Source organism: Sphaeramia orbicularis, chromosome 16, assembly GCF_902148855.1.
Source record: "Sphaeramia orbicularis chromosome 16, fSphaOr1.1, whole genome shotgun sequence".
NCBI classification, from domain to species: domain Eukaryota; kingdom Metazoa; phylum Chordata; class Actinopteri; order Kurtiformes; family Apogonidae; genus Sphaeramia; species Sphaeramia orbicularis.
This window is the reverse complement of record NC_043972.1, coordinates 35,860,760-35,885,308: the sequence shown is the minus strand read 5'-3', so window position 1 is coordinate 35,885,308 and position 24,549 is coordinate 35,860,760. Positions and strand designations below refer to the sequence as shown.

General features: G+C 36.9%; 4 protein-coding genes across 7 annotated transcripts; all 4 read right to left on the bottom strand.

Annotated features, from left to right (window-relative positions):
- Positions 1-158: 158 nt before the first annotated feature.
- Positions 159-16,089, bottom strand: LOC115436128 (HLA class II histocompatibility antigen, DQ beta 2 chain-like). Of its 2 annotated transcripts, XM_030158880.1 has the most exons (6): positions 15,942-16,089; positions 15,529-15,795; positions 13,607-13,888; positions 13,378-13,488; positions 13,206-13,233; positions 159-194 (listed from the first exon to the last, which is right to left on the bottom strand). In XM_030158880.1, exons 1-5 carry the CDS (start codon positions 16,000-16,002, stop codon positions 13,208-13,210), a joined length of 747 nt encoding a protein of 248 aa, XP_030014740.1. In that variant the 5' UTR covers positions 16,003-16,089; the 3' UTR covers positions 159-194; positions 13,206-13,207. The 2 variants fall into 2 exon arrangements, with proteins under 2 accessions (XP_030014740.1, XP_030014739.1); XM_030158879.1 differs by lacking the exon at positions 159-194 and having other exon boundaries at positions 13,069-13,233.
- On the bottom strand, positions 2,384-6,448 carry LOC115436129 (rano class II histocompatibility antigen, A beta chain-like). Its single transcript, XM_030158881.1, has 5 exons — positions 6,340-6,448; positions 5,870-6,145; positions 5,475-5,756; positions 4,328-4,438; positions 2,384-3,186 (listed from the first exon to the last, which is right to left on the bottom strand). The coding sequence occupies exons 1-5, from the start codon at positions 6,389-6,391 to the stop codon at positions 3,161-3,163; spliced, it is 747 nt and encodes a 248-aa protein (XP_030014741.1). The 5' UTR covers positions 6,392-6,448; the 3' UTR covers positions 2,384-3,160.
- On the bottom strand, positions 6,991-11,683 carry LOC115436131 (H-2 class II histocompatibility antigen, A-U alpha chain-like). 3 transcript variants are annotated; one of them, XM_030158886.1, is made up of 5 exons: positions 11,556-11,683; positions 11,077-11,346; positions 10,700-10,981; positions 10,483-10,612; positions 6,991-7,564 (listed from the first exon to the last, which is right to left on the bottom strand). In XM_030158886.1, the coding sequence occupies exons 1-4, from the start codon at positions 11,617-11,619 to the stop codon at positions 10,491-10,493; spliced, it is 738 nt and encodes a 245-aa protein (XP_030014746.1). In that variant the 5' UTR covers positions 11,620-11,683; the 3' UTR covers positions 6,991-7,564; positions 10,483-10,490. The 3 variants fall into 3 exon arrangements, with proteins under 3 accessions (XP_030014746.1, XP_030014745.1, XP_030014747.1); XM_030158885.1 differs by lacking the exon at positions 6,991-7,564 and having other exon boundaries at positions 10,136-10,612; XM_030158887.1 differs by lacking the exon at positions 6,991-7,564 and having other exon boundaries at positions 10,136-10,609.
- Positions 16,090-19,457: 3,368 nt separating the features above from the next.
- LOC115436455 (RLA class II histocompatibility antigen, DP alpha-1 chain-like) lies at positions 19,458-21,440 on the bottom strand. Its single transcript, XM_030159345.1, has 4 exons — positions 21,139-21,440; positions 20,672-20,935; positions 20,284-20,571; positions 19,458-20,199 (listed from the first exon to the last, which is right to left on the bottom strand). The coding sequence occupies exons 1-4, from the start codon at positions 21,212-21,214 to the stop codon at positions 20,078-20,080; spliced, it is 750 nt and encodes a 249-aa protein (XP_030015205.1). The 5' UTR covers positions 21,215-21,440; the 3' UTR covers positions 19,458-20,077.
- Positions 21,441-24,549: the final 3,109 nt, after the last annotated feature.

Genomic DNA, 24,549 nt, shown 5'->3' with positions numbered 1-24,549 from the left:
AGATTAAAATACATGAAAATATTATGATTTGTGAGTTCATTTGACTCATTCTGGTGAGTTCTGTTAATATAGTGGTCTTTTTCATGCAAACCACCTGAATTTCTTCTTCCAGCATTTAGAAAAATGTATATTAATATATTATTCTGTGAATCATATTGTGTGTTTCTGTTGTCAAGTGTCCACTTTATTTTATATCTGCAAGACAGAATGATTATTGAGGCTGTTAGATGAGAAGTGCTTCATAAATTGATGGAAAATAACAGACCTCAGTGTAAATGTCTACCTTAAGTGGTTGGTGCCAGTACACGCCCAGGAAGAACTAAAAAACTTCAGATGACAAAAGCCATTTTTTAATGTTTACATAAATCTAAGATGTTATCACAATACTGCAAAAAAACAACTTGTATTTTTTGTCCTAAAATAGTAATTTAAGTTGGTAAGACTTGAAAATATATATATATTTTTTTTACATTTCAGGCAATAATGTTAGTTAGCACAACAAAACAAGCCAGTTGTTTGCTCCAAAACAATTTGGTGAGTTGTTAATACTTATATCTTTAAGTTGGGGTTCAATACAAGGGGCAACAGTTCTGCTAACTCTTATTTCTTTGTTGTGAAATCTGGGAAAGCCAACTTTCTGAGTTGGCACTTTTCACTTGAAGTCTCATTGTGGCTCTTCTGCCTCAAGCTGGAGTCTACACAGGTAAGTTTTAACAAACCTTTAATGAAATTAAGTTAAAATGATACAGGAATTTTATTCTGAAATGTGTTGTGCAGTATGTTGTAGATTAATGGATAAGGTATCTTACATATTTTCAACATTTTAAAGCTATCATGGTACCCACTTAAAATGTCACACAGCAATCAGGCCACACAGTTGTGCCGAAGCATCTTCCACCAATAGGGTTGAAGGTACCATCACTCAGAACACCTGTTCCTAGAGCATCCATCTTCAACCACCCTGAGTCAAAGTGCTTTGTTCATTCTAGTTTGGAAATCCTCCTTCCGCCCAAATTCCTGGAGTGCCCTTGGGGGAGTGCTTTCGTTCACACATCTATTTTGATGAAGTCACCTCATACAAAAGAAAACTAAAGACTGAGTAAACATTATCATCAGGCCTAATTTATCAAAGCTCGGTTCAAATAATGTTATAATCACCTTTCTTTTCTTCTACCACTTTCACTCATTTTATATCAGATAACTTGTCCTAAGTGAAGTATGAAATGTTCCTAAATATGGTTTTAAGACCACTATAAAATGTAATGCTGTTATCCTCCAACCGACCTAGATTATCCCTGTGTTTTACTCCTAGGATAGGATTAGGGTTAAAGTTGGGAAGTAAGAGTTAAAAGTTATTACAATGTAAAATTATAAGTTAATACAACTTACAGTTGAGTTGACAAAAGTCAGAATTCAGAGTTGAGCAAACTCAAAAGCAAAACTTTAACCATTTAGTTTAATTGCTCAATTTAAAATTTTATCTGAGTTTCTTGCCTTGAAATTTTGAGTTCACATAACTTTTCTTTTTTGCAGTGAACTGGAAAAATGAATATTTCATATTTTAAACCTTTCTAAAATCATTATTTAGTTTATTTCTCACCAACAGGACTCATCTTGTAAATGAGCACAACAACTGAAAACATCAGACCCAGGAGCAGTCTGGACGTCCCTACATTCTCTGACTTGGTCATGGGGTCTGACAAGACAATTGTCACAAACGACGTTGGTTTTAAGATTATGAGTATTTTGCAGTGGTATTTTGAAGCATGGCTGCTAATCCACGCCTAGATATAAAAGTGACTGTGTGGTCTGCAGTTGTACTTTCAATCTGTTTCATTTGTTTATTATTCTTGTGTGTCTATTTTTAAAACCTGTAGAGCAGATGAATTGTTGATCTCATTCCACAAATGTTTTTGACAAACTTACGGGAAGTCTTTCAAATGTTAACACCTCCATCTTAGAAACATTGCAACAACACCTCTCCCGAATATGCATAATGTATTGTTAATTTTACAAAGATTGTCCTCATATTTTACTGTATTTTCTGTCCAAATGTCATATTTTTCTTCATAACTGTGCTGCTCAGAAGCTTTATGTGAACTTTGATTAAATGACCCTTCATTTTGCTTCTGATAGTTCTGAAGAATCTGTGTTTAGGTCATTGGCTTCAATGTCCAGAGACCAAATTCATTTAAACCATAGTTCCATTGTGTGTGTGTGGGTGTGGGTGTGGGTGTGGGTGGGTGGTGGTGGTGGGGTTATCAAACTGTTTAATTGTCCTCTTAAACTATATATTAGAGGCAATTATTATAATCTTTACAGAGCACAACTTTTACTTATGGATAAATATTTTAATTTTAATATTAACAAGTTTTAAGAGCCACACAGTTTTGTTTAAACACTGGTCTTGAACACTTGGGTCATGTGTTGGTACAGGGCATAACATGACAATGAACAGTTTGTTGTGGATAGTTGTGTATCTTTTGTTGAATCTATTTACATACTTTATACATGGGAATCCCAGCGCACTGTCCTCCTTCACCACCTTGTCAAGTGGAAAATTATCTAGATTGTTAGATAGTCTACATGATGGTTTCAGATGTATTGTCACAATTTGCTGTGTGTTTTGTCCCTGGATACACACACCTCATGTGTGATCTCATTTCATTAGACCTGATGTTCATGACAAAGTGAAGTTAAATTTTCAAGTTGAAGTTGAATATGAGATTATACATAAACTGGACTGCACTCAAAGACCCTAAAGACCTCCAAAATGTGACTCAACTTCCCTTTATTTAAGATATATTATTAAGATATATTATTAGTAATACAATATCACACACAATATATATTGACCTCCTTATAAACAGAAACACATAACAACATTTAAATGAACAAGTATGTTGAATTTATTACAGTTGCATATTATACCTGCATAGTAGGCTGTTTAAACTACTTGATCCTGTGACCTTAAACTTTGACTTTTTAACCTCATATATGACTGACCAGAGTGCACCGTGGTCAACTTTACTGCTGAGTTGGATCTCTCTAGCTCTTTTTTGCAGCTGAGTTCTGAAGCAAACATTATCACAAACAAACAGACACGCGGATGATTAACATATGATTAAATAATAAGCTGACAACTCAATTGCAGGACGCCTCAACCTGTGGGCACCAACAGTCGACCTGAAATGAAAAAGAAAAATGGCATTACATCCCACATATGTTTACCTCACAGGTTACATTCAGCCTACAACCAAAATCTGAACTTTCTGCTCATATGTAACCTAGATCTGTCTTTTTATGACATTATGAGAAGGACCAGTCACATGGAATCGCATCTTTACCATTCTGATCAGGTCCATTTCCACATGTGGTCCTAAGTGGCGTCAGAATTTGTGTGTTTTGAGATTATACTCAGATTTGTCACAACTCTGCCTTGGAAATAGCCACCCACTATGTTTTCAAATGACTATATAAATTATCTACAGCAGTGAAATGAAACATAGACATCAATACAATGGTAAACTTCATCTAAACATCATATACAATAATGAAACACTGACAGAACACTGTTATATCATAACCTTATATATACAGTCCTGGAAAAAAAATCATTATTAGACCATCAAAAGTCATCAAAAACAATAGTTATGCAATCAACTACTAACTCCTGTGTGTATCATGTGACTAAAACAGACAGAAAAGAAAACATGGAATGTCTAAAAGCACTGTTTTTACCAGTACAATGCCATAGCTATTGATGTAAGAACTGAAGTGATTTTGGTTATTGTCAAGAAAACATGGAAAATGGTTACATATCCACTCCTAAATTAAACTCTTATGAGCTATTTTTGTTGTTATCATTATATTTGTCCAAACAAATGTACCTTTAGTTGTACCAGGCATTAAAATGAACAAAAAATTGAAGAAAACAAGGGTGGTCTAATCATTTTTTCTGTGACTGTATTTGTACTTACAAGTAAGGTTTTGACCACATAACTTCTACTGTATGTTGAATATATTTCACAGTGCATGTTAATGCGTGTAATACCACCACCTTTATGAATGACGAAGACCAATTCACACCAGAATCTGATTTAGGCCTTAGCTTAGAAAATCACATGAGCAGCATACACTCTTGAACAGATCTTGAAAACCAGAACAGTGTAATTTTGACCTCCAGATTGCATTGAAAACAAAATATGTCATTTGCATCCTATTAACCCTAAAAGAAGTAATGCAAATACACATGTTATACAGTTACAAACCTGTCTTATTCATCTTGACTTTGATTCTATGTTTTTGAGAGGGTTTGTTTTCTCACCTCTTGTGTTCTTCATGTAGTAAATGAGGCCAACAGTTGTAAAGCCCAGACCAAACAGCAGCCCCGCTGTTCCAATTGAGATCTTATTCCAGTCAGACTCAGACAAGGGTTCTGGAAACAAAATGATCCTCATTGTTAGTTTAGATTTGCATATTGTATTTATTCATTCTCATAACTCTTTATTTTTTGTAAGGTATTGATAACCTTTTGTGTTTGTCTTGTCAGCAGTGACAGATTTGATTGAGTTGAATGGAAATAAATGGTGACAAATAATGATATTATTGAATATATTTATATTTCTCAAAAATAAAGTAAAAGTTTAAAATCTGAATTATTTATTGGAATCTAACTAATTTCTAAGATAGAAATATTTTCTAAATTAGTGACAGATATTTAAAAAGCAAACTTTACTAGTGAAATTAATTTGCTTTGGTTATTAATAACCCTTGGTTCACTCATCTTGTCAGTACATACAGTAATTCAGGTAAAATGCAGTCTCTCAGCTTTTTATCATCATTAGACAGATTTGGACGTTCAGAGGCTCTGTAGTGAATGTGGAAACACTGTCATCTCCTACAGCACTGATTCTCAGATTAAACCCATGTAGTTTGACAAATAATAGTGGTTGAACATGCTTGTTTTTTTCTTCAGTTAATGATAAATTTTGCTGATCACATCATTTTTTCCTCAATTTTCTCATTTTGATGATCTTTGAATTTACTCTGAGCTTTAATGAACATCTACATAACTAATGAATCAAATCCAGGAAAACACCAAATTTTCACTTAAACATGCAAAATGCAGAGGATAATATTATAGTAATGAAATAATAATAATAAATCACTTAAGAAAGGTTAACTCTAGAGAAAGATTAATTTGGAAGATGCCACGAAAATAGTTCTAGGTCATTAAGAGTTAAGCTGCAGCACTTTTTTTTCTTTTTACTTTAATTTAGATTTTACTACTTTAAATGTACTGAACAATATTAGGTTTGACTTGATCATCATAATTTAAGTATTTGAGAGCCATATATTTTGCAGCGCACATAATGATTTTAGTCAACATTAAATAGCTTCTATTTTCTGTAGCATTGGGCATTATATTTCACCAGGTGATTTTGTTCATAATAACAGATACACTATCTTACCCCAGTTCTTACGTATGGGCTCCATGAGGCTGATGTGCTCCACCATACAAGTGATCTTCTCTCCAAATGTGGGTGTGTACTCTAGGTAGGAGTGTATCTGGTAAAGCCAGTTCCCATTGGACAACTCCTCAGTGGATGTGACATCAGATGTCACTTCTTTCTCGTTCCTCAGCCATGTCACTCTGATTTGTTTGGGATAAAAGTTGTAGACGCTGCATCTTAACATGGCTGGATGTTCACTCCCTGGGTCTTTTACTGAAGTCAGCCTGATGTAAAGCTTGACTAAAAGAAAATAAACAATTAAAAAACAAGTTTGGTTAGGAAATAACACTGGTTTGTCCATCTAATTATATATGTTTGTACTGTATTAATTCAAAGAATTCAAGTGAACTCACTGAACTTCAAAGATTTCAGCGCCTCCTGAAATAGAGTTGGGATGACTGATTTATACCTTTCTTCATTTCTTTTTTGCTGATCCAGAAAATGTTTGTCTTTGTTGAAGTCATCGGCAAGTTCCTTCATTCTTTCTGTGTAGCCAACAAGTTTTCCTGTAGTGCTGTTGTACTGACCCATTAACAGCTTGTTTATGTAAACTTGCTCCAGGAAAACAGCATCATGGCCATCAGGGGAAGTAAATTGACAACGGGCCATACCGTGAGCAGAGAGAGCAACTATAAAATAAAGAATGTCAAATTACACACACTTAATGGACCACAGCAAAATTGATAATGAAAAAAAAAAAGAAAAAAAAAACAACTTCTAAATCTAAAATTATAAATTGTGTATAATTTTGATTATTGTGAGTATTTGAAGTTTTCAGATTAGGCAACACTAAAAACACACCTTCTATCAAAATGTTACTTACGCGTTTTTGAGAGAAGCAAGTAAAAGACCAGTGAAAAGAAGCTGAAGAACATGTTGTAAAAGCAGAAACAACGAGTTAGTACTGTAGATCAATTGAAGCATGAAGAAGGATGAGGAAGTAAAGACTAGGAAATAATAGAGAGGTGTGACATGAAATAGGTGGAACTTACTGTAATTTATGTTCATTGAATACACTCTCAGTGGGAACTACAGCAACTTCCATTATGATGAATGCAGATTTTCTTGTGTGTCTTTACACACTAGTCAAAAGGGTTGGTATTTCAGATCCTATTGTCAAACAAGGGGAAATTCTTCAGAACATGTAATTATCTACGTAAAGATGGGTTTATTGTTTCATTTTTGAAGAACATGAGATAAAAAAAAAAAACAGTTTCATATTGAAATACTTTTCCTTCTTTGTTTAATTTCTAACAATTTTTCCATAACATAGAGTAAAAGTTATGAACTGCAAATCTTTCTTTAGATTCTCTGACTGATAGATGTTGCAAACACATCAGCGAGCATCCCAAAACGTGCATAAATATAAATATATTTTGTAGTGTATATTAGCAATATATAGGTGTATTTTATTTCATAGTAAAATAAAATACATTTTAATAACAAATGCAGCAGACATATGTCATGAAATCATATACATTTTATTTGATTTCCATTAGCAAAGCATTAACATATGAACAGTTCAACTTGGAGCAGTGCACTACACACCAGGGACAGAATATCTCAGCAAACAGCAGATTTGTTTCAGAGGAATAGGTCTATTGTGTACATGAAAAAAGGTTTATGTCCTTCATATCAGCCCATTGTAAACTGGAGGGAAAACCAAAGTGTTGAATTTATTTTTGTGTATATCTTGTATAAACCTCACAGCTGTAACCAGGATGCAAACACAAATATAGGTGAATGTTTTGTAGAAGACAAATGTAGTTTGAATATTTTCTACATTTTAATTGTGTAAATTCAAACTTGAGTCAATCAGCCGTTTCAGTGTGTTTGTCATATTGGTGAGTCAGTTCCACATTAGTATAAACGTGACACTGACTTATGAAAATCCAACTGTTTTATCAAGAGTTGGATTTGTACAGGGTTTGAATTTTACATTTGAGGCATGATGCTGTGTGGTTTCTTTTTGTTCATGTCTACTTTCACTGAAGCTAAGTTGTAGAAGAACATTATCCCTCAGGATCAAGTTAAGGCTTAGAAACTCTTATTTGTTTATTTGTCTCAAACTTTGAAGTAAAAATAAAAGAACTAAAAAAAAAACAAAAGCAAGAAGTCAATTACATATGCACCCATCAATGCTCATTAATCACAGAAAAAGTAATAAAATACAATAAATTTAACATAAATCTACTTATGAATCAGTTCATAAACTATGACAATGACATATGTAAGACATCCAAATAACTCAAATTCATTTTATTTGCTGATGATACAAACATAATCGGTTCAAGTGACAATTTACAGCAACTTCTGGACACCATCAAAATCAAGAACTGGTTTGACAAAAACAAGCTGTCACTAAATCTGAGCGAGACAAAAATGATGGTATTTGGTAACAGAAAAATAAATCATCAAGTATGGGTACAGGTGGAGGGGGTTGATTTGGAAAGAGTGCACAAAATCAAATTCCTTGGGGTGATGATAAACAACATGATTTGCTGGAGGTTTCACATTAAGTACATCTGCACTAAAATATCCAGACGCATCTCTGTAATGGCCAAAGCAAGACACTTTTTAGACAACAAATCACTCCACACACTGTTTTGTTCCCTGGTTTTACCCTTTCTAAATTACTGCACAGAGGTGTGGGGCAATACATACAAAAGCTCACTAGATCCACTGTTCATACTGCAAAAAAGAGCTATCAGAATAATTCACAATGTAGGTTGTCGTGAACACACCAATCCACTATTTTTAAAGTCTAAAATAATACAATTTAATGATATGGTTGAATTCCAAACAGCACAATTTCTGTACAAAGGCAGAAATAATCTATTCCACTGGTCTACAAGGAAAATGCTTCCAGAATAAAAGTAATGAAATTTTACCACATGAGAGTCACTGATAAAGAAAAATCAAGTCAAAAATGCTGGTTGGCTGAACTTTCCAAGATGCAGCCTTGGGTCAAAATGTGAAACTCAAGAATTAATGAGAGAATGGGTTTGACTCAAAAGGAATATTTGTCTCAGAGCTACAAGATCTACTTCAAAATACTGTCTGCACATTAGAATACATTCACTTTACAGGTTCTATTTTGTGGAAGATTTCTAAAACTATTATATAAATGTACATAAACCAATATATATGTGTAATAACATTTAATCATATACCTTGAAAACATCAGCAAACCGGCACTTTTGTCATTTATTTTCCAATTAATCTTATTAAAATACGTAACATTTAGCACATTTAATGTCTGAAGCAAATCATTTCTAAAAAAATGTAGACCAGTGTTACCTAACCATTTACAGAAAACGTTTCAGGAAATGACAGATTTTAAGATACAAAGATGCCGAACCACGAAGAAAAGATTCTGTTTATCAAATAATGGTGTAAGACTATGGAACAGACTGAGTGTGGAGCTGAAACAATGTCCAAACATCAAGCAGTTTAAAAACAAATACAAACAAATGATTTTTACAAAATACAGAAAGGAAAGGGCCTGAGGGGAAATCTGGTTGTTTTTCATAGTGGGGCTTTGCCACTTATGTGCTGGTAATATCTAATTTAAATATGGATATATGAATATATTATTACCATATAGGACAATATAGAATATTATATGTATTTATATTATATATGTATATGTGTTTTGTTTGTTTTTTGTTTGTTTTGTTTTTGTTCTTTTTAGTTTTTATTAATACCTGGTATTAATATCTGGTAGGAAAAGTTGTAAATGGGTATTATCACAATAGCGTATATAGGAAAAAGGATGTGTGATATTATTATATTGTTATACTATTATTGTTGTTGTTGTTACTATTATTGTTGTTGTTGTTACTATTATTATTATTATTATTATTATTATTATTATTATTATTATTATTATTATTATTATTATTATTATTATTATTTTCATACAAAATAATAATTGCTATATAATGATCATAAGGAATAGAAATTGGGGGTAGGAGTACATAAGTTTTTACTTCTTCCTACTCCTTTTCCAGCATGTATAATTTCATTTCATTTGTTTTATTATTATTATTATTATTATTATTATTATTATTATTATTATTATTATTATTATTATTATTATTATTATTATTATTATTAACTGGTCAAGGCAGACAGCCATCCTTCAGGAGTTAGGGTCTGCTTGAGGTTTCTGCCTGTTAAAGGGAAGTTTTTCCTCGCCACTGTCACCAATCACAAGTGTTTGCTCCTGGAGGATTCTGCTGGGTCTCTGTAAACCTGATTTGATTTTGATTTGACTTGATAAAGCACTTTGTGACTCTGTCTGTGAAAAGTGCTCTATAAATAAAACGTACTTACTTACTTGCTTACAATTATTATTATTATTATTATTATTATTATTATTATTATTATTATTATTATTATTATTATTATTATTATTATTAACAACAACAACAACAACAACAACAATAATAATAATAATAATAATAATAATAATAATAATAATAACTATTATTTATTTATTTACTATTACTACTATTATTTATTTATTTTGTTGTTTGCTTATCAATCATTCATGCACCAGTACTTATATTTTGTTGGTCGACTTTTGCTTTGATTTCACTGTCTACATGCTCGAAATAAAGATTTCATTTCATTTCATTTCATAAATACAGTTTGAGAAGGGACAGAAAGATGCAAAGGCTTATCTAGTCCTGCCCCTTCCTTACTTCAGTGTCAGATTCATAACCAAATATATTTCTTTCATCAGCTATCTATCACATTAAAATAGATAACAATGGATAACCAGTCATACCACCTTTGTATTGGTTTTATCACCATTGTCCAACCATTCTGCCAAGAAATAAAGATGAACAAATAGAGACTAAACTCTGCAGGGTATACTACGTAAACTCCAAACTACATATAAACCCATCAGAAATATCTTGCATTACACATACCAAAATATGAAAGTGGTCTGAACTTTCAACACCATTATTGTACAAAGTGTGCCTTGGCCATTAAAAAGGTTCCAGTTGCAACTCCCAACAAGGCCACAGTCAGACCCACTCCGCAGTAAATATCAAGACCAATGCTGGGATGACCCAGGTCGACTTCTGTGGAGAAAACAGTTAGCATTATAATCAAAAGTGTTATATTTTTGTTCTATGTAATTATGTTTTAATTAATATGAACTTATTCACCCCAGATCCTTGTGTTGGGCCTCTCCAGGGCAGGGTGCTCCACTGTGCAGCTGTACATGTCACCCTGCTTTGGTGTGAATGTCAGCGTTGAAAACTGACGGAAGGTCTGATCATTATTGGGATAATATCGACTGAGTGACACCCCCTCAGACACCACGTCACCGTTTTTGGTCCAAATCACATTGATGGAGGGAGGGAAGAAATTATTCACAAAGCAGATGAGACTGTTTTCAACTCCCAGCTCAACTTCTTCAGACGGGTAGAGAATGCTGTCAGGGGGGTCTGCAAAGGTTAAATGATGAATGAAAATATTTCTTTTCATGTCTTCACTTATAAATGAATGTTAAAGTGAAGACAAAAAACTTCTATCTATTTACCTTCTACTTCTGGTGGTATATTGCTCTGCTCAAACACTTTTACATAATCCAAAACAGCCAAGCAGTTTTTCTTTTGTCTTAAAGAATTCCGATACACGTGGTAAACTGCCATAAATGTACTCGGATCAAAAACAATAAATTTAGGAAGAGTAACAACAGCCTCTTGTCTTTGAAAGTCCACATACATAATCTCTTCATTGTCCAGTTGGAACCCCACCTCAGCTGTGCCATTGAAAAAGCACCCCACATAGAACGTAAATTCATGGGTAACTGAAAAACAAAACAAAACAAAGGCATACACACTTAAAATACATACTTGCATATAAACTTTTAATTAAGAAAGGCTGCCGTTTCTGTTTGACAGTGAAGTAGTTTCTATTAAATAAAGGAAAGTGCTTGAATTATTAATAAAAATCTATTAATATGTTGACATCTCTAAATGATTTTAAAAAGAGAAAAGTAGTAAATTTGAAGCTTACTTGGAGTTTGTGAAAATGCACCGAAGGCGTTGAGGATCAGGATAATGATAGCGAAGCACACCATGGATGAGCTGCAAATCACCTTTGTAGAGTTAGTCTGTGTGAAAAAGTATGACGGTGTTTTTGTGTCCAATGACAGAACTGGTTTGGCAAGTTACAACAAACAGAGGTTAATTTCTCTTTCATACTGAAGCATGACAGGTGTGTATAATTCTGCTTCTCCAAACCCCGGGTTTGTGACCAAAAATGAGTCACAGGACTATTTTTACTGGGGCATCAATCAACAGATTAAAATACATGAAAACTGTATGATTTGTGAGCTCATTTAACTCATTCTGATGGTGCAAAGTAGCTCAGATGATGGATGATTTGATGCAGTACCATATGACCTAATAATTTTCTATATAATTTTTAAAGGCTCATTGATTTATGAAATCTTATTTAGAGCATACACCTAATCTAAAATTCACACCACAACAACAATCCACAACATTTAATTCCTCTTGTCAGTGATAAAAACAGTAATGTTATAAAATAACGTATTTTACTCAAGATGCTTTAAGTAACAAATTGGTAAAAAAAAATACATGGATTCAGTTTTTGGAGTCTTTCACAGGGGTGTATTTCTGTTTTACTTTTGTAAATATCCTGAGGTTTCATCATATTCATTTCATCTCTGGATATTAAAGACAAGAAGCTTTTTGAACTTTTTTGTCTGGAGCTGAAAAATTTGGGAAATTTGAGAACAAACCAGATTAAATTACTTATTGTTTCTTAATCACAATGTATTCTTTATGCTAAAATTGAATTTCAGCGGTTATAATCACCTACATGTATGAAAACTGGATGAATCTAATAAAATGGTCTGATTAAGGTTTTGTGTTTCTATAAAATTAAGTCTACTCTCAATGTGTTAAACAGACTAAATAGTTAAGTCATCTGAATATTTTAAAGATACCAGAGGCTCCAAATGTGATCATGTCTCATAGAAAAAATTAAGTATATGCAATATTTTAGAATTATTCATTAAACATGTGTCTTTTTAATCAGTTAATGTTCTGATTCTATTATCAGTTGCTGATCTCCAAGTTCAAACCACAAACAATATTTATATCACAAACATTTTTCCACATGTAAAATGTTCAGACGGTGCAGTGGGTACAAAGGGAGGACCTGTGTTTCAGCTCAGGTTTACAGACGACAGAAACTCCAACAGTCAAGTAGGACTCAGTAACTCAATAACTCATCTGTTACTTTACTGTTGCACCTTCTGTGTTCATGTATTGTCTCCTCAACCCCCTGCTGTTTTATATTCTATGTTTACAGTTATATTCTTTTTATAGTTAGATTCTATTCTATTTTTTTTTCTATTTTTTTCTGCTATGTTCATTGTAAAACTGACAATGAAGCTGAATTTGACTTAGAAGAAAAGAGAGGCTGAAACCTTTCACTGAGTTTTAACTTGTTTATTGTCATAGTATCAGTCAATATATAACATAGAAGAATTGTATGCTATAATACATTAGTCCTTTTCCTGCAAACCACATGAATTTCTCCTTCCAACAGTTAGAAAAATATGCATCAGGATATCATTCTGTGAATCATATTGTGTGTTTCTGTCGTCAAGTGTCCACTCAGCGTAAACGTCTTCCTTAAGTGGTCGGCACCAACACACGCCCTGAAAGGACAAAAACAAAATTCAGATGATTCAACCCATCTTTTAATGACGAAGTTTACATAAATCGAAAATGTTATCACAACAGGCAAAATGAGTATTTGATATTTTAAACCTTTTTAAATCATTATTTCACTTATTCCTCACCAATAGGACTCTTCTTGTAGTAAATGAGCCCGACAACTGAAAACATCAGACCCAGGAGCAGCCCAGCCGTCCCAACAGCGATCTTATTCTTCTCTGACTCGGTCATAGGGTCTGACAAGACAATGATCACAAATGACGTTGGTTTTAAGATTGTGTGTATTTTGCAGTGTAACATGTCCTCTAAACCAGTCTGTCCCATCACACCTCCTGCCACCCATCATCCTCTTACCCCAATCATAACATTTGGGCTCCATGAAGCTGGCGTGCTCCACCATACAGGTGATTTTCTCTCCAAATGTGGGTGTGTACTCCAGATAGGAGTGTATCTGGTAAAGCCAGTTCCCGTTGGACAACTCCTCAGTGGATGTGACATCAGACGTCACTTCTTTCTCGTTCCTCAGCCATGTCACTCTGATTTGTTTGGGATAAAAGTTGTAGACGCTGCACCTTAACATGGCTGGATGTTCACTCTCTGGGTCTTTTACTGAAGTCAGCCTGATGTAAGGCTCGACTGAAATAAAAGAACAAGAGACCCAAAGAGCTGTTGTAAAAGTACATCTTTTAGCACATTCATTAATGAACATGATACACTGTAAGCCCAGACTTTGTATTTACTAAAATGCTTTAATTACAATGTAGTTAAATGATTTAAGTATTATTACATTACTATAAAATGTTAAGTATATTCTACTAATTTGTAGACATAGTCGAAAGTATGAAAAACTTTTAGATGAATGGATTTAAATCACTAAGTTTTAGTCATGACCACACCTTTTAACCTCTCTACTGAGTTATGAAGGGCCACCATTTTAACTTGTACATCTTTTGCGCCAAATCACAAACTGAGCTGCAGTTGAGAGTTAATCTCTGAAGTCAGCTTGATGTGTCTAGGACTTTGTAGATCTAGCTGTTTGTGGAAAAGTTTGTTTTATGTATTTTACAATTTACCATTTCAATGATTGGTTTTATGTTTTAGTGGGGGAGGAGGGGCTACTTCTAACGCAGGGGAGTCCAACTCTGGTCCTCGAGGGCTGGCATCCTGCATGTTCCAGATATTTCCCTCTTCCATCACACCTGGAAGCCATTACATCCTTATCAGGCTTCTGCAGAGCTTGGTGATGAGCTGATCATTAACTGAACCAGGTGAAAAACCAGCTTCAAGTCTAAAATGGGATTTCAAATAATTATGCTACTTCTCCAGGTATCAGGTGGTTAGTTTCACGTTGCACTTTTCAAAAAGCGTGTTGCTGTTTGTGCACTGTTTACTCTTTATGTCTTATGACATTGGTACTGATGCCATGGGTTGATCCATCTGGTGTCATTTCATTGTTCAAAATGTGTTATTTTGTTAACCAGGTCAGTTTAATTAAAACACAGGAATGGCCAGAATATTCCATATTGTCGATATTTTGATGCAATTTGTTGTAATTCAGTTGTTTAAGCAGCAGAAGTGCTATTGTGAGAAAGCTGAGAAAATGTTGGTGCAAGACCTTTTCATGTTTTATGTGAAATATGTTCTAAGGAGCTAGTGATTTAAGATTGTTTGTTAAAGCATGGACCTTCCAATCTGAGTTTTGAGTAGGGCTAAGCATTCATTCACCAGACAGATAAATGCTATCTCATAGAGAGAAAGGTTGGAAACATTTGGTTATATAGCCAAGGCATTATGTGCCATGACTTTCATGTTGTAGTTTGAGATTAAAACTTCTACAGCAAAATAAAAAAAGAATGTCATTTTGGTAGTTGTTTTTTTGTTTATTGAAATTAATACTGCTTGTGATTTTGAATTAAATGAACTTGGAAATAATTGTCATAAACTCAATACATTAAGTTTAATAATTATACAAATCAATTTATATTGCAAAAGATTTTAATTTAAATCAACTTCGAATTGAGTACAATGAACTGATGATATTAAGTCTGATGATCATACAAAGCAGCTGACATTGCAATAAATTTTAAGTTAAATTAACTTGGCATTTAGTGTGTTGTACTTAAAATAGCAATTCCACTCAAATCAAGCATCTAAGTTTAATACACTCAAGTTTTCATTACTTAAATTTTTTAAGGCAACCGGTTTCCTACAATTTTTTAAGTGAACTCAACTTATCCGGTCTTACAGCGTACCCGTTCTGTAATTGTGTAACTCACCTGGCTTTTGAAGACTGTTATGCACAACTTTAGATTTTATTCTGCACACTCCTGCTATCCATGCCTGGTGGGACAAAAATCCTGGGTTGTTGTTCAAGTCGTCCACAATTTTCTGTGTTTCTTCTCTGTAATTGATGACTTTTCCTAAAGTGCTGTTGTATTGGCCTATCAACATCTGACTGAAGTAGTACTGCTCCAGGCAAACGCTGTCATAGTCACCAGGGGAAGTGAACTGGCACCGGATAAATAATGCTCCATAGAGAGCATCTGGAAAAACAATGGCAACAAATATTAGTTGATATTAACAGTTCATGTAATCTGGACAACAAACATATGTTAAAAATATGAACTGTATTTTAATTTATACAGTTACACAAATAAGCAACAATGATTTCTATATAAATGCTACTCACTTGCTCTTGAAAAAAGCAGAGGCAACAACAGGAAAGTAATGAAGCAGAGAGTTTGAGCCATGCTGCTGCGACAAATGACGCATGACAGATAAGTGCAAAACAGTGTTGATCAATTCCTTCCTGAACAGGTTGGGCACTCAGTCACATACTCAACTATGTTGTTTTTTCAGTTTTGTCATGTGTATAACATCTCTAATCTACTTCTCTTTCCAAATAATCTGTGGGTGGAAACCATTCTGAGACAGGTCTCAACATTTAACCATTTAATATGAGGACTGAGAACAAAGTAGAATACTAAAGAAATAAAGTAAGCATACACATGAAATAAAAAAGGACAGGTATGAACATAATCAATTAATAAGAAGCATATTTTACCAACTTTATTTAATTATAAGGTAATTACATCTTAATTGCAGTCATATAATTGTAGTTGTGTACTTTCTAATATTGGATTTTTTTTTTTTGTAAGAGAAAAACCCTATGCAATTCAAATACTGTAGTTCTATGGAAAATGTTATTTTTTCATAAATACAAGGCAATATTGGGTGAGACCTTTCTGTGTGGAGTTTGCATATTCTCCCCGTGTCTATGTGGGTTCTCTTTAGGTACCCACTTCCTCCCACCATCCAAAGATATGCACTGATAGGTTGATCAGTTAATCTAAATTGTCCATAGGTGTAAATGTGAGAGTGATTGTTTGTCTCTATATGTCGACCCTGCGATGAACTGGCGACATGTGCAGGGTAAACCCCGCCGTCACCCATAAGTAGCTGGGATAGGCTCCAGTGACCCCCATGACCCTAGAGAGGATAAAGCAGGTTTAGATGACGACTGACTGACTGACAAAGCAATAATAAAAATTCAAAGGTTGTTCTATGTGGCATTTATGTGATATCTCATACTATGCACTACATGTATACTATTATTCAACATACTTTTCAGTCAATAAATGGCAATAAGAATCTTGTTTCACACTAAAGTTTCCACCTACAAAATACTACTACCACCTCAAAAACAAAACAAAAAAAAGGGTTGCTGACATTTAGAAGCTAGAAAAGCACTCTTAGAGGTCAGACCTCCGCCAGGATAGATCTGTCATTACCCCCCCCCCATATGCCAGTATCAACATTTCCTGAAATTTTCATCCAAATCAGTCCATAACTTTTTGGGTTATCTTGCACACAGATAGACAGACAAACAGACAGACAAACCAACGCCGGCAAAAACATAACCTCTTTGGAGGTAATAATGACTTCCCTACTGGTTGTGACTATGAGTTTGTTGTCTGTAGTTGTGCCAGTGCCAACGTATTTGTACACTCAACCGTCTTTAAGGACTGACCTATTAGCATCTCCTTGGTTTTTGATGCATCAATCCATTTGATACATGCACGTTTTAGGTCTTAAAGGGTTAATGCAGGGGTATCAAACTCATTTTAGTTCAGGGGCCACATTCAGCCCAATATGACCTGAAGTGGATCAGACCAGGAAAATAATAATAGTGAGAAAAGTACAGTTACGTCGTGAAAATGTTTATATCTACAAAGTTTCCTTAAAATGCAAATAACATGAACAACCTGTTATGTCTTAAGAAAAATAATTGCAATTTTAACAGTATTGTGCCTCATATGCCCTCTATTTGCTCATGATTTATACACATGCATTACAAATTACAGATCAAAGTGGATCTATATATACACAAAACATTTAATAACAGGCAGAATATTATTAAAATTGCACTTACCTCTTTTAAGACATTTCAGGATGTTCATATTATTTAGTTTTTTTTTTAAAGGATAGTTTGTAAATATCAATATTTTCATGTAATTTTACTTTATTTGCACAAAAACAAAGTGCAAAATCTGGAGTTGTCATTATTTATAGGTTATTATGATAGTGTTTTACTTATTTGACCCACTTGAGATCACATATGTATGTGGTCCCTGAACTAAAATGATTTTAAAATTCTTCATTGTTAATATCTTTAATGTAATTTTTGCATTTCACAAACTCATCTCACAGACAGGATTGGACTCTTTGGCGAGCTGGTTTTTGCCCCCAAGCCACATGTCTGACACCTGAGGGTTAATGGAACTTGAGTGGCCATTAAATGCAGAACAGTTGTTTAGTTTAGTTTAGTTTATTAGTATATCATATTGTGGACAATCCCAATTAATTAACTGTATCAATAACAGTAAAAAGGGCAGCTTTAGCCAACATGCCTAGTATCCTGCTGTAGTCCCCGGTCTGATGACAATAGGCACCCTAAAAAAAAAAAAAAAATACACACACACACATATGTGTGTGTGTATATATATATATATATATATATATATATTATATATAATATATATATATATATATATATATATATATATATATGTCGAGGCCCAAACGGAATCTGGCCCGATTCAGAATCGGGCCGGCCCAGAATGGAATTCTATTCTAGGCCGGCCTAGAATGGAATCCTGCTGCTATAATGTTATTTTCATACCATGTTTAATGCAAATGATCTAAATTATTACAAAAATCAATACATGGAATTTGCAAATATGTGAAAAAAAAATGAAACCAACAACATTTTAATTGTAAACTATAATACACTTTATTTACAAATAGAACCTCGTGGTACTCCCCACCAATATATGGTACAGTGAAATCAACTGAAATTGACAATAGTTACTCAAGGTATGTAAGACTGAAAATGTAAAATTATGACAAATTATGGAATTATGGATCATTTGCATTAAACATGGTATAAAAATAACATTATAGCAGCAGGATTCCATTCTAGGCCGGCCTAGAATAGAATTCCACTCTGGGCCGGCCCGATTCTAAATCGGGCCAGATTCCGTTTTGGGCCTCGACATATATACATATACATATATTACAGAACATTAATTAAAAAGAGAGAGTTAAGAAAGCTAAGAGACCAGAAAAATCAATAAAGATAAGAGAGAACCGTGAAACATCAGTAGAATCATACAGAGACAGCACGTATAATCAAAACATACAAAAGCAGCACATACAATATAATCACACACAACAAATCAGCACATAATCCCATTCAGGCATGCAGACAGACAGGGATGCAGACAGACATCACGTATGGACAGACAGCATGTTGAATGGATGAAAAAGTTCTGCCTGAGCCTGGTTGAAAAACTTACAACAGACACCTGAAGGTTGGCTGCAGCAGGTCCTCAGGTGCCTTATCTGGATGGATCCTCCTTACGCTGCAGTTCCATGCAGTATTGAATAGTATGGAGGCCAGGTTTAATATAAGCTCCTCTCTCTCTGATGTAAAGTTGTGCTAATCAAACCTGCAGTAGAAAGTGTTCAGATTATCTGCCATGTTGAATATTTTAAAGTTGTGAGACTAAGGAAAATACAAGTTTCTTTTTTGCATGAAAAAAATTATCTTCAGTGAAAATGCAACAAATTTTTTTCAGATCCATTTTTATTAATTAAATAATTCATTTTTATGAATGACCTTTGCAGTGGCTGTAAAGCTGTGATACTCTTGTCCTCAAAAGTAGACAAAAACTTACAGCCAAGTCTCAGGAGGTTAAGGATCCTGTGGGATTTAGATGTACTGTACTCAGAAGTCAAAAAGAGCTGTTTAAGATGCCTTCTCTTTCCCAAAAGTCTTCTCTTTATAAGCAATGAATCAACCACAGCACTGGGAGATCTCATAACTGATTTATTAATTATCCTAGTTATAAAGCAGGCTGTTGTACTTTACAGGTTCACGTGACACATACATGCAGTTTTACAGAGAAGGGCAGTCCCAGCAGGCAACATATTGTCTCTTCATATTTTCCCTTAATGTTCTTTGTTTCTGTTTTTTTGTAGTTTGTTTTACACAGATTCATATTTTGTACTTCCACATCAAAGATGCAACAACTCATAAAGTGCACTCGATTAACTTTCAAAACAATAAATCCATAAAAAGGTTTATGTCCAACTAAATGCATACATTTCAAATGTCACATAAATTTTGCACCTAACCTAAGACACATACATAGTTTTGTTGAAATAATTTTACTCCCAGTTTACTTCAGTTTTTAACATAAAGTTGAATATATGTTGTGTATTGGAGGTCTGCTTTATAGTTGACCTATGTGGATGAAGATGTTAGTGTCCAAAACGTCTCTTGGTGATTAGAAATGTTCCAGTTGCGACTCCCAACAAGGCCACAGTCAGCCCCACTCCACAGTAAATATCAAGACCAATGCTGGGATGTCCCAGGTCGACTTCTGTGGAGAAAATAATCACTATTACTTACACAATGCACTGTTTTAATATTATACTCAGGTGCTTTACTCAATTAAATGATTCACCCCAGATCCTTGTGTTGGGCCTCTCCAGAGCAGGGTGCTCCACTGTGCAGCTGTACACGTCACCCTGCTTTGGTGTGAATGTCAGGGTTGAGAACTGACGGAAGGTCAGAGGCTGACTGTCACTGGGATAATATCGACTGAGTGACACCCCCTCTGACACCACATCACCGTTTTTGGTCCAAATCACGTTGATGGAGGGAGGGAAGAAATTATTCACAAAGCAGATGAGACTGTTTTCAACCCCCAGTTCAACTTCTTCAGATGAGTAGAGGATGCTGTCAGGGGGATCTGCCAAATTTAAATGACAAATGAAAAACTTTATCAGCAGTTCATGGATTAGAGTTTACATTTTAATGTAATAATACAAGACAAAACAACAAACAGTTACCTTCTTTATCAGGTATGTTCTTTAGCATAGTAGCAGCGACTTCTGTAGCTGCTTTGCACAGCATACCATTCTGCTCAGCATCGCGAATTATACTCAGTCCAGTGAAAAATAGACTTGGATCAGGATTAAGAAATGTAGGCACAGTGTACACAATCTCTTTTTGTTGGAAATCAACATACAGCATCTCTTCACCATCATATTCGAATTGTACCTCAGCTGACCCATTCACAAAGCAGCCCACGACATACACAATTTCATGGGGAACTGAAACACAAAAGAACAAAAACAAATTCAACTATAAATGTGTATGTATGTGTGTGTATGTATTCTGCACATACTGTCACTAGAAAAAAAAAGCTCCTTTTTCTCGTTGTACTACAAATGAAAACACTCACAGCTACCTAATACTTTCATATTCAATAGTTCGTCCAGCACCAGAAAGCAGTACATTTGAAGCTCATACTTACTTTTTGAACATGCACAGAAGGTGCTGAAGATCAGGAAAATGACGGCAGAGCACTTCATGTCTGAGCGACACACCATTGTTGTAGAATTAGACTGCGTACCAATGAAAAACTATTTTTATCTCCCATACCAGGAACTAACTCAGTCACACGATGACAGTGTGTAAAAAAACAAAGCAAATGAATGCATATTATGACATGTACCCTGGGTGAATGATCTCCATTTTCCTGCATCTATACCATCTGTACATCCTAAAACTGTAATTAGACAATGAAAAAATTAGATGAATGATATTATGATAGAAAGAGTTAGACGGCAGGTTACGAGGAGTTTTGTGGCAGGTAACAGCTGTCTAACTGTCTGACAGCCAATGAGAGCATAGCGTCACGGAACGCCAGCCAATGAGAGCGCAGCATCAAAGAACACCAACCAAAGAGAACGCTCACAGCGTGACGCTGCGCTATGATTGGCTGGCGTTCTGTGACGCTGCGCTCTCATTGGCTGACATTCTGTGACGCTGCGCCCTCATTGGCTGGCGTTCCGTGACGCTCCGCTCTGATTGGCTGACGTTCTGTGACGCTGCGCTCTCATTGGCTGGCGTTCTGTGACGCTGCGCTCTCATTGGCTGACATTCTGTGACGCTGCGCCCTCATTGGCTGGCGTTCCGTGACGCTCCGCTCTGATTGGCTGACGTTCTGTGACGCTGCGCTCTCATTGGCTGGCGTTCTGTGACGCTGCGTTCTCATTGGCTGGCGTTCTGTGACGCTCCGCTCTCATTGGCTGGCGTTCTTTGACGCTACACCCTCATTGGATGGCGTTCTGTGACGCTGCGCTCTGATTGGCTGACGTTCTGTGACGCTCCGCTCTGATTGGCTGGTGTTCTGTGACGCTACGCCCCCATTGACTGGCGTTTTGTGAAGCTGCGCTCTCATTGGCTGGCGTTTTGTGACGCTGTGCTCTCATTGGCTGGCGTTCTGTGACGCTGCGCTCTGATTGGCTGACGTTCTGTGACGCTCCGCTCTGATTGGCTGGAGTTCTGTGACGCTGCGCTCTCGTTGGCTGGCGTTTTGTGACGCTACGCTCCCATTGACTGGCGTTTTGTGACGCTGCGCTCTCATTGGCTGGCGTTTTGTGACGCTGCGCTCTCATTGGCTGGCGTTCTGTGACGCTGCGCTCTGATTGGCTGATGTTCTGTGACGCTCCGCTCTGATTGGCTGGAGTTCTGTGACGCTGCGCTCTCATTGGCTGGCGTTTTGTGACGCTGTGCTCTCATTGGCTGGCGTTCTGTGACGCTGCGCTCTGATTGGCTGGTGTTCTGTGATGCTGCCCTCTCATTGGCTGGCGTTCGGTGACGCTGCGCTCTCAGTGGCTGACGTTCTGTGACGCTGCGCTCTCATTGGCTGGCGTTCTGTGACGCTCTGCTCTGATTGGCTGACGTTCTGTGACGCTGCGTTCTCATTGGCTGATGTTCTGTGACGCTGCGCTCTCATTGGCTGATGTTCGGTGACGCTCCGCTCTCATTGGCTGACGTTCTGTGATGCTGCGCTCTCATTGGCTGGTGTTCTGTGACGCTGCGCCCTCATTGGCTGACGTTCTGTGACGCTGCGCTCTCATTGGCTGGCGTTCTGTGACACTACGCTCCGATTGGCTGGCGTTTTATGACGCTGTGCTCTCATTGGCTGATGTTCTGTGACACTGCGCTCCCATTGGCTGGCGTTCTGTGACGCTGCACTCTCATTGGCTCACGTTTTGTGATGCTGCGCTCTCATTGGCTGGCGTTTTGTGACGCTGCGCTCCCATTGGCTGGCATTCTGTGACGCTGCACTCTCATTGGCTCACGTTTTGTGACGCTGCGCTCTCATTGGCTGGTGTTCTGTGACGCTCCGCTCTCATTGGCTGGCGTTCTGTGACGCTACGCCCTCATTGGCTGACGTTCTGTGACGCTGCGCTCTCATTGGCTGGCATTCTGTCACACTGCACTCTCACTGGCTGGCGTTCTGTGACATTGCGCTCTCATTGGCTGACGTTCGGTGACGCTCTGCTCTCATTGGCTGATGTTCTGTGACGCTGCGCTCCCATTGGCTGGCGTTCTGTGACGCTGCGCTCTCATTGACGGACATTCTGTGATGCTCTCCTCTCATTGGCTGACGTTCTGTGACGCTGTGCTCTGATTGGCTGGCGTTCTGTGACGCTGCGCTCTCATTGGCTGGTGTTTTGTGATGCTGTGCTCTCATTGGCTGGCGTTCTGTGACGCTGCGCTCTCATTGGCTGACGTTCTGTGACGCTGCTCTCTCATTGGCTGACGTTCTGTGACGCTGCTCTCTCATTGGCTGACGTTCTGTGACGATGCGCTTTGATTGGCTGGCGTTCTGTGACGCTGCGCTGTCATTGGCTTACATTCTGTGATGCTGCGCCCTGATTGGTTGATGCTCTTTGACGCTGCGCTCTCATTGGCTGACGTTCCGTGATGCTGCGCTCTCACTGGCTGGTGTTCTGTAACACTGCGCTCTCATTGGCAGGTGTTCCGTGATGCTCTGCTCTCATTGGCTGACGTTCTGTGATGTTATGCTCATTGGCTGGTGTTCTGTGACGCTGCACTCTCATTGGCTGACGTTCTGTGATGCTGCGCTCTCATTGGCTGGCGTTGTGTGACGCTGCGCTCTCATTGGCTCGTGTTTTGTGACGCTGCGCTCTCATTGGCTGACGTTCTGTGACACTGTGCTCTCATTGGCTGACGTTCTGTGACGCTGCTCTCTCATTGGCTGGCGTTCTGTGACGCTGCGCTGTCATTGGCTTACATTCTGTGATGCTGCGCCCTGATTGGTTGATGCTCTTTGACGCTGCGCTCTCATTGGCTGACGTTCTGTGATGCTGTGCTCTCACTGGCTGGTGTTCTGTGACACTGCGCTCTCATTGGCTGGCGTTCCGTGATACTCTGCTCTCATTGGCTGACGTTCTGTGATGTTATGCTCATTGGCTGGTGTTCTGTGACGCTGCACTCTCATTGGCTGCTCAAACAAATAAATGAATTAATGAAAAAAAAAAAACCCTGTTTTGTTTAAAATCATTGCTTCCTGGTCCTTTTTAAAGCTAAAAACTCAAAAAAGACTTTCTTGGTAATTTGCAAATGCCCATGTTCCTGTGACTTTAATAAAAGACGCCACAAATCATCGCAAATTTCACCGTAATTTTTTGGAAAAACTGTCGCAAAATCAGGCATTTTAGGCCGCAATAATAATTAAAAAAAAAATCTCGCCAAATCCTGGAGGAACTGCCTAATGTACAGGTGGCTGCAGTGCGTCTCCTCGGCCGCCAGGTGGTGGTGCAGATCCGCAGGTGTGAGCGGTGCTGCGTGTGGAGGGGGCCGCCTGTTGGAGCTGTTGTGGGGCATGTGGCTCAGAGGAATGGGGCCG

Excerpts from the sequence above, each read along its gene's own strand:
- LOC115436129 (XM_030158881.1), bottom strand. The coding sequence starts at position 6,391 with ATGTTCTTCAGCTTCTTTTCACTGGTCTTTTACTTGCTTCTCTCAAAA. Across the intron at positions 4,439-5,474 it reads GCCCATACGTAAGAACTGGG|AACCCTTGTCTGAGTCTGAC; the intron begins GTAAGATAGTGT and ends TTTTGTTTCCAG. Across the intron at positions 3,187-4,327 it reads CTACATGAAGAACACAAGAG|GTCGACTGTTGGTGCCCACA; the intron begins GTGAGAAAACAA and ends TTTTCATTTCAG.
- LOC115436131 (XM_030158886.1), bottom strand. The coding sequence starts at position 11,619 with ATGGTGTGCTTCGCTATCATTATCCTGATCCTCAACGCCTTCGGTGCA. Across the intron at positions 11,347-11,555 it reads TGCATTTTCACAAACTCCAA|TTACCCATGAATTTACGTTC; the intron begins GTAAGCTTCAAA and ends TTTGTTTTTCAG. Across the intron at positions 10,613-10,699 it reads GCCCAACACAAGGATCTGGG|AAGTCGACCTGGGTCATCCC; the intron begins GTGAATAAGTTC and ends TTTTCTCCACAG.
- LOC115436128 (XM_030158880.1), bottom strand. The coding sequence starts at position 16,002 with ATGGCTCAAACTCTCTGCTTCATTACTTTCCTGTTGTTGCCTCTGCTT. Across the intron at positions 15,796-15,941 it reads TCTGCTTTTTTCAAGAGCAA|ATGCTCTCTATGGAGCATTA; the intron begins GTGAGTAGCATT and ends TTGTTTTTCCAG. Across the intron at positions 13,489-13,606 it reads GCCCAAATGTTATGATTGGG|ACCCTATGACCGAGTCAGAG; the intron begins GTAAGAGGATGA and ends TTGTCTTGTCAG.
- LOC115436455 (XM_030159345.1), bottom strand. The coding sequence starts at position 21,214 with ATGGTGTGTCGCTCAGACATGAAGTGCTCTGCCGTCATTTTCCTGATC. Across the intron at positions 20,936-21,138 it reads CTTCTGTGCATGTTCAAAAA|TTCCCCATGAAATTGTGTAT; the intron begins GTAAGTATGAGC and ends TTTGTGTTTCAG. Across the intron at positions 20,572-20,671 it reads GAACATACCTGATAAAGAAG|ATCCCCCTGACAGCATCCTC; the intron begins GTAACTGTTTGT and ends TAAATTTGGCAG.